The sequence below is a fragment of the Nematolebias whitei genome, chromosome 16, assembly GCF_014905685.2.
Source record: "Nematolebias whitei isolate Nwh7 chromosome 16, NemWhi1, whole genome shotgun sequence".
Classification (NCBI taxonomy): Eukaryota; Metazoa; Chordata; class Actinopteri; order Cyprinodontiformes; family Rivulidae; genus Nematolebias; species Nematolebias whitei.
The window spans coordinates 37,818,981-37,828,503 of NC_056513.1; the positions used below are offsets into that span (position 1 = coordinate 37,818,981).

The 9,523-nt window shown below is 40.6% G+C and overlaps 1 protein-coding gene across 1 annotated transcript in view; it reads left to right on the forward strand.

The window, feature by feature from the left end:
• Positions 1-1,341: 1,341 nt before the first annotated feature.
• ube2o (ubiquitin-conjugating enzyme E2O) overlaps positions 1,342-9,523 on the forward strand; it is a 68,905-nt gene continuing 60,723 nt past the window's right edge. The window contains exon 1 of the mRNA XM_037689989.1: positions 1,342-1,782. Within this exon, the coding sequence (XP_037545917.1) occupies positions 1,363-1,782 (420 nt within the window). The 5' untranslated portion in view covers positions 1,342-1,362. The remainder of the gene's footprint in view (positions 1,783-9,523) is intronic.

Genomic DNA, 9,523 nt, shown 5'->3' on the forward strand with positions numbered 1-9,523 from the left:
ATAATGTATTTGTTGGGTGACCACAGCACTTCCTATAAATAATTCTTAAAGCTCTTTTTTTGTAAAATGAAAATAATTTGTAATTGTTTTACTTGCTTTTCCCTAAACTTCAATACGATTAAATATGGAACAATCATTACATTATACAATATACACAAAGTTCTGTCATTCAAAAACTTTTACTTTATACAGTAATGCAACTGATTTTTCTATTTTTATTATTAAGTAAGTTACATGAGATTTTCATGTCAGCTTCTCATCAATAACAACACCCCATAATTTTAGTTCATTAAATCTATGAATTTCAATACTGTCCATTTTAAATAGAACTTTGATCATTTTATTTATATTATTAAATATCACGTAGATTGTTTTTTTCAAATTTAATGTGATATCAAAAAGTTCAGCTCAATCAGGAGATGAGTCTAATGACTTTTATCTTTTGTAAATTTGATAGTGATCAAAAAATTCAACTTTATTCAAAAAAGATATATATATATATATATATATATATATATATATTCCTCATAGAAACTAATTTCAATTTATTTCAATTCCCTTTAAAAACTGTCTTGAAATCCAGCTTCTTGCTCTACTTTTTAATTTTCTTTTTTTTGTGCTTCTTTCAACTATAACGTTTTGCTTCTGTTAGCGTTTAGATATAGCTTTACAGCTTATAGCTACTTTTTAGATTTTATCTTGTTCTTACTTTTAGCTATTGTTGATGTACTTTTAACTTTTATCCACTGTTTGTCTTTATTTTTTAAACTTATGTTCTTCCTTTTTCAACTCTTTTAACAACTCAGTTTTAGATTAATCAGCAAATTTATTTCACAGCCAAAACATATTTTTTATTAAAGCAAATGTTCTTAATGTTATAAATGAATATTGTTTAACTGGTGGTTGTTTGGTAAATGCCTCACTGGTTGAAAAACAACATTCCCATAAGAACTGGGCTGAAATGGGTAAAAATCAGCAAATGTAAAAATATGAAGTGCTTCAGAAAGTCTGCAGAACTTTTGTTAAATACAACTAAATAAACAAAGAAATAGATGAAAATGTTGCTTCCATGCTGCAGCAATTTAAAGTGGTGTAAAATGTTATATTTATAAAATAACTTTTGTATGTGAGGTTCACTGATTAAATGAAATAGTCCATCTTTATTAACAGAGTACATTTCCTGTCTCTGGCCTGCAGCGCCCCTCTGTGGTGACCGAACGTACTGCGTCATGACGTTTTCTTACTAACTCACGTACTCCTCCGTAGTTACGTACACACGTGCGCTCTGCTGCTTTCAGTTTCAGCCTTTTTTTACGCCACCGTCATCCTCGCGCTCTGCATCTCTCCTTGACAACAGCAGCGATGGCGGAGCCCGGAGCAACGGCTGAAACGGCGACGGCAGCATCACCGACGCCGGGCCTGTCCCCGGCGGCCAGCCCGGGCTCGGAGCCTCCCTCCACGGCTCTGTCTCCCACGGCGGACGGTTCTCAGCGGCTGCTCTTCTCCCACGACCTGGTCTCCGGACGGCATCGGGGCTTAGTCCGGTTTGGCCTCGTGCGGATGATCCACGGCGAGGAGGATTTCAACTCGGACTCGGACCTCGACGATGGCGGAGGGAGAGGCGGCGGGGAAGGGGGAGGCGGGGGCGGCGGAGGAGGACGGGTCCCGGGCGGCTCGGACACCGAGAGCGCCCTGGACGCCCCGAGTCGGCCTCTCGGGAGAGGATTTGTTCGAGTCCACTGGTACCCTGAAGGCGCCAAGCAGGACATCCGGGAGACAAAGGTATCTTGTTTTTGTTTACCTGTTTACGCTGACAGTGGTGATAAACAATACCGACGCTTCCTCTAATCCAGCCAGCTAATTGGCTAGCATGAAACGAGCTCCAGGCTAGTTAGCAGCGTAGTTCGGAGCTCACGAGCTGGACCTGGGAGGACACACCGTCCCTCCAGCTCTGAATGTGCCCCCACACAGGGAGCAGCCCGGGTTCAGGGCACGGGTCGGGCAGGTGCAGCCCCCCCAGCCTGTGAGCCGACTCCTTTGGATTAGCTCATCCTGTCCAGAGAGGCTCCTCAGCTGGGTGGGACCAGTTAAACCATTAAACATTTGATGGTTTCTGTTCCTCCTCTGGGAGAATTCTGCTGGTTTTCCTTTTCATTTCAATTCAACCTTTATTTCTACACGTTGGTCTCATTGAGCCTCGAGGACTCATTTACAAGAAACAAACCAGCAACATCATAAAACGATGTAAAACACTAAAAACAGGAACATGTCTGCACTGGTTTTTGCCATGAACTTATCAGATGTTTGAAGCCACTTGGAGAGGTCAAGGTCGAGAGCTTCAGATCTTTTTGTAAGATATTCCAGGAAACAGGAGCGGAGTAGGAGAAGGTTCTTTTGCCTAGTTCAGTCCTCACTGAGGGAACACTGCAGGTAATGATGTCCTGAGAGCGCACGCTGTAGCTGCACTCACGCAGAGACATGTAGGAGGAGATGTATGAAGGCAGCAGACCAAGAAGTGATTTAAAGAGGAAAATGTACCAGTGAAGTTAATGATGACCAGTTGACCATTGTGTGTATTCACTAAGTAACTGGGAATTCTTGTTGTTCCTGAATAGTTTTAGGTCATTTGAGATTTTTAGTTGCTGCATCTTATCATGAAGTAATATGCTCTGTCTGTCCGTCAATCAATCAATAAATCAATCATCTTTACAAGCTTCTTCCTTTTCGAGTCGCCAAAGTCACTGGTGTCCATGTCCAGCCATCACTGTGCGAGAGGCGGGGGACACCCTGGACAGGTCTTCAGTCCATTTAATGGAGACAATGGAGACAAACAACCATTCACTCTCTCACCTAGAGACAATTTAGAGTTACCAGTCAGCCTAACATGCATGTTTTTGGTCTGTGGGGGGACACTGGAGTACCCGGAGAAAACCCACGCATTCACGGAGAGAACATGCAAACCACCCAGAAAGGTCCTCTGACTGGGCTTTGAACCAGGGACCTGCTCGCTGAGAGGTGGCAGATCTACCCACTGCGCCACCATGCTGCCCCAAAGTAGATGTTTTTTATAACCCCGTTTAGTGAGTGTTTTGAATCTTTATGTAGTTGTTGGAGCTATTTTTAAGACTATTTTTAAGTGTTCTGAAGTCATTCAAGCATACTAATAGTAGACTGAAAAACGTTTTTTTTCTTTACACCAGTCTTGACTCATAAGTCGAGTGACAGAAGGTAGAGAAAGAAATCTGTGAACTGCTAATTGCACAAATGTTGACAAATGTACCTCCTTATCATTTCCAGATATTTCAGATTAAAATTACTATCTTTTTGGCCACAACTGCTGGCAACTAGTTAACGGTCACACAGTTTCTTAGTTTTCTCATTGGAGTTCACAGAGGTGACAGGGGCATGAGGGTGACAAATGGATTGTGCAACTTCTACAGTATTGTGTCCTCTGTGCTGGTCTGCTTTAGTGAAGAGGGAGCTGAGCTGAAAGGCAAAGCTTCTGGGTAGTGACCTAAAGAATGAGACTGCAGATATAAGTGGTCAAAAAGAGTCTTCTCTACAAGGTTGCTGGAGTCTGTTTTAAAGATAGGGGGAGAAGTTCATTTATCCAGGAGAGACTTGGAGCAGAACCACTGCTCCACATCTAGAGGAACCCGTGGGGGTGGTTCAGGCATCTGGTAAGGAGGCCCTCAGGATGCATCCTTAGGTAGGTTTTCCAGACATGTCCAACTGGGAGGAGACCCTGAGGAAGACTCAGGACAGGCTGAAGACACTACATCTCTTGGGTGGTCTGGGAATGCCTTGTGATCCTCCTGGAAGAGCTGGAAGAAGTGGCTGTGGATAGAGATGTTTGGACCTCCCTGCTCAGGCTGCTGCCCCCGCAACCCGACTCCAGAACAAGCTGTGGATGGATGGACTTCAAAGAGGCCAAGCTTTGTTCTGAGTTTTGAGTCCAAACCATGGGCGTGATGTTATGGGTCCATTTATACATCAGGCTGATCCAATATTAGTATCAAATGTGTTAACTTGCCAGCTCCAGTTAACTTGAATTTTCACTACTTTGTACTTTTGCACCATTGATCACTACACCTCCAGACCTTTATGGGTACAAAAAGAAGCCTCCTGCCGTGGGTCTCTTTGTACTTGTCATCTTGGCATCGTCCCCAACATTGATGGCTGAATTTAGCATTGTGTCTTTGTTAATACTATTGGTAGTTTGGTGGTAGGCTCATGACTGGCAAGTCCATAACCCTGTCCACTAAACTATTGACGTCTACATATTCTCCCAACTTTAACCCCAGACAAGAACACAGGGATACAAAGGAACACAATAATAGTACACATGAGTATGTAATATTTGCAAACTACACGGTTTAAGAGGTGAACATAGGAATTGGCCAGAACCCTAACCTACATCCTGATCTGATTTTGGAGGTAAGTTCTGGTTGTGGTGTAAGTCTATAGCTTTGAGTTTGGTAAAGGGTTGAAGCTTTGTGCGGTGTCACACACTCCTACCACAGTTATAATAGACAGTGTTGTCATGCTTTGTTCCTGGTTGTGTTGAGGTGAATGTGCATTCAGAAAAGACCTTGAACCAGCTCGTGCAAAATCTGTCGGAGACACTAGAAGGGACCAGATAAAGCCATTTTAACAACCTGGTGCTGATTAGCTTTTTCTTTGGAGCTAAATGAGTAAAGTTCTGGTCTGACCGACCGTCATTCAGCTTCTGTCACAACAAAGGTTTACCACCGTGTTGTTTTTACAGCACTCCTGGACCCCACGTGGACTGTAGAGGACGTCATCAAAGGATCGAGTCGTGTGCACTGTGAGCTCTTTGTTGGGCAGAATTTATTTTGTGCAGTATTTCACTTCTTGCAGCAGCAACAAACATTCATATCCTCACACTGATGCACAGTTCTGAGTAGCATTTGTTTGTCCTGGACCCTTGAACATAAAGTTGTTTAGTCTCAGGAGTGATGGGTGGATGGAAACGGGTTCATAAACATAAAAACACGTACACAGGCTTACTTTTAGTGTTGATGAAGGTTTCACTGCTTTTTATAGTAGCAGCACTGTAGCGTTTGGAAATTATTATGCAAATGTTCTTTCTTTGTGGCTTTAGGCAGTGCATGAAAATGGAGCTACAGACCCTTTCCAAAAAATTAGAATGTCATGGAAAAGTTGTTTAACTTCCATAATTCCATTCAAAAAGTTAATTTTTAATAGATGATAGATTCAGAGCCCACAATTTAAACAATTTCAAGTATTTATTTGTTTATTTTTACATAATTTGGGCTTCCAGCTCATGAAACCCACGAAAACGGGATTAAAAAAAAATGTGAATACTGTGAAGACATCAGCCCACACTGCTTCTCAGTTTTTGCAGAAAAAAAAAGAAAGAAATCAGGATCACAACAAATCAATCAAAATATTGTACTTTCAAAACCATATGTCAATCTTCAATACTTGGTTGGGAATCCCTTTGCCTTAATCACTGCCTCCATGTGACGTGGCATTGAGGCAATCAGCCTGTGGCATTGACTGGGAGTTATGGAAGCCCAGATTTCCTTGATGCTGTCAGCTCTTTTTTGTTGTTGGGTCTGGTGCCCCTCATGTTCCTCTTGAGAATACACCATCGATTCAACGGGGTTTAGGTCCGTCCAGTTGTCTGGCCAGTCGAGCACTGTGGCATGGGCATCAAACCAGGTTTTGGTGCTTCTGGCAGCATGGGCAGGGGCCAGGTCCTGCTGGAAGATGAACTCTGCATCTCCATACAGATCCTCAGCAGAAGGAGTCATGAAGTCCTCTAAAACATTCTGGTAGACTGTTGCGGTGACCTTGGATTTAAGACAGCAGAGTTTACCAACACCTGCACCAGACATTGCACCCCAAATCATGACTGACTGTGGATATTTCACACTAGACCTCAAGCAGTATGGGTTCTGTTCCTCACCCATCTTCCTCCAAACCCTTGGACCTTGATTTCTGAATGAAAAGGCACACTTTACTTTCATCGGAAAAGAGGACAGAGGAACCTGACAGTTGTAGCCCATCTCCTGGATGCGTCTGAATGTGGTGGTTTTTGAAGCTGTGACTTCCGCCTCATTCCACTCTTTCTGGATCTCTGCCAGATTCTGGAATCTTCTCTGTTTGATAATCTGCTGAAACCCACGGTCATCTCTTTTGCTGGTGCATCTTTTCCTGCCACATTTTGCCCTTCCACTAGACTTTCCATTGATATGCTTGGACACAGCGCTCTGTGAACAGCCAACCTCCTTAGCTATGAACTTTTGTGGCTTACCCATCCCATGGAGTGTATCAATGATGGTCTTCTGGCCAGTTGTTATGTCTGCAGTCTTTCCATATTGAACTGAACCGAGACAATTGAACCAAACTGAATCAATTTAATGACACCTGGGGAAACCTGTGCAGGTGCTTTGAGTTTAGTAGATGATTAGTGTCACACTCAGTTTAAAACATTCATGTCCTGCAAAATTTGGGCTGATGTCTCCACAGTATTCGATTTTTTTGAATTCCTGTTTTTGTAGGTTTCATGAGCTGGAAGCCCAAATTATGTAAAAATAAACAAATAAATACTTGAACTTGTTTAAATTGTGGGCTCTGAATCTATCATCTATTAAAGATTAACTTTTAGAATGGAATAATGGAAGTTAAACAACATTTCCATGATATTCAAATTTTTTTGGAAAGGGTTTTTATCATCTCTCAGTAAAGGGTTAATATGTTCAACCCTTTCAGTTCTTTACTTTTGCACTGTTTTTTTCTAAATACAGTATGTTGATAACAATGCAGGCAGATTTCCCAGCATGCCTTGCAGAGCAACCCTCGAACGTGTGTAAGTTTTAGACAAGCTGATTGAAAACGTGACCGTCTGTAGCTGACAAAGTTTATCTCCAGTTTGCAGACTCGATGGAAACCTGACCATCAGTGCTCGGCTGCCCTGCGAGACGTGCCCTCTTTGGATAGACGCTGTAACTCATGCTCGTTATGTTGGAGCATGTGCCAAACTGTGACATTTAGATGACGCTAAACATAAATGTATTAAAATGAGTCTGCTGTTACACTAAATTAAAGCTGATTCACCTTTCGTATAGTTTAGTACTTCTACATGCAAAAATACTTATTGAAATGACCCTTAATCCTTCAAATATTTTCCAAAAACTACAGCTCTACTTACCACAGCCATTTACATGGCTCACAACAGGTTTTGCCCTTAACGCAAATGTATTAAACTAATTAACATAAGTCAGACATTGTCAGCAAAACAATCTCTCTGACATCACTAAGACATATCCAGTAATCTGAACTAAGACGGGATAAAGACTTGTGGTTGATGCAGTCTACTTGCCAGAAGTCCTTTTCCTGACAACACCCTCTCTGAGAGAACGGAGGTTTCAGGGATGAACGTGTATGTTCTCGCTAGTTCTGCTGGAGTAACGCCAGGAGGTGAGTTCGTGTTCTGGCTGTAGAGTTACTCCTCGTTCGTGGCTGCCATTTGCTCTTTGTTCTTGATGTGGCACAGAAAAATAAGGGAGACAGAATAAAGCTTTTTAACATTTATAAAAAACGAAATGTCGAGCAGAAAATCCCGGGGAGGAGACACTTCCAAGCAGTAGCATGTGTCTAACTTCAAAGCAGTAAACAAGTCTTTTTTTAAACAAAGCTGATCATAAAAACGGAATAAGGCTTCTGGTCTTGTCAGTGCTGGAGAGCTGCATCACTTGGAGGGCAGGACCTGTCCTCAAACTCTGAACAGACTCAACAGCACAATTCTGTTGCTCCTAATGATGACCTGTCAGAAAACCTATAATCAAATCTGGTTGTTTACATCAGTGATATTTTCCAGACAAAACTGACGATGGTAAAACTCATGATGATGAATACTTGAGCTTTTTTGGAAGTTGTGTTTATAAAAATTCCCCTACTATTATAAAAACTACTTTGACGGTGGACAAATGTCTTGCCGCCATCTTGTTATAGTTTTACTGGCACAAAGTCCCAATAAGGGGAAAAAAGAACATGTTTTTTTTTTCATAATGAAAATTGTAAATGATACTTTTAACACGGAATATTTGAACGTCATTCTCCTACTCTGAGGTCTACGTCTACCTTGGTATCTTTACTAATCAATGTGAGGTCCATGTATTATCGGTCATTTTATGGTGATCTCTATGACCAAATAAGTTAATAGCTCCTTAGCTCTGATGGATGTTTCTGTTTGTTAAAAGTTTTCCTTTAAGTTTAAAGTCAACCACCGGGCTGCAACTGTTGCAGTCTAATTAGCAAACATCATTGACGAGACACTCGAGAACAGGGGTCTGCAACCTCTGCGATATAAAGAGCCATTTTTGCCACTTTGCTGACTAATTATGATGTGTCCGGAGCTGCTGCAAAACCTGCTGCAAAACCTGCTGCAAAACCTGCTGCAAAACCTGCTGCAACTGTGGCTGTCAACTGGTGGCCCGTGTTCAAGTGTGTTGGCCAGTATAGGTGATATTATAAAACTAGAAAGTTCCTTGAGAAACTTTGACGGGGACTGCCAGGTTGCTGCTGATTTAAATTCTTGATTTGAAAGTAATATGTTTGGGTTCGCTCTCAGCTACCACTAAACTAAATTTCAGCTGAATCGCTCAACAAATGGGAGAGTTATATTTTTTCTTTTAAAACAGAGTTGGCCATCTTGGATTTTTGATTTGCATTAGGATTGTATGACAAATCGCTCTCCGCTACAACCTTACTAAATTTCATCCAAATATATCAAAAAACAGCTGATTTATAGTCAATTATGTGTTTGCTGAGGCTGCTGTGGCAGCCATCTTGAATCAAAATGGCTCCAAACGTTAATCAGTTTTAGAGATACATCTGGTGATTACGTTCTGTGAGTTTCAAACAAATCCAACATTGAGTTTCTTTGTCTACACTCTTAGTCATGTGACTTGACAGCAGTTAGTGTGAGGAATGTTCTCTCATTCATTTCCTGTGGGAAAACATGGCGTCTTTGTTAGCAAAAAAACGTCACTATGGTAACTACGATTGCCACCGGTCGTTTTGATATAACTTTTATGGGGGTAGACATTCTGGTTTGTGCCACATTAAAGTTGAAAGCAAAGTAAGTTAACTGACACTCAGGAGAGTAGAATCAAGACTGACTATTTATTAATGTTATTATTAATAATAAATATTAAAATTAACAATTATTATTATTGATATTAATAATTAATATAAATCATTGATTATTAATATTAATAACATTACTATTAATAGGAATAATTTTGTTAATATAATGCTCAATATTAATTATAATTTATATCGATATTAATAGTAACTATTAACATTGTTAATTAATAATTAATGTTTATTATTATTACTACTACTAATATTATTACTACTACTACTACTACTAATAGTGATAATAGTGATAATAGTGATAATAGTGATAATAGAGATAATAGTGATAATAGTGATAATAAGTGATAATAAGTGATAATAAGTGATAATA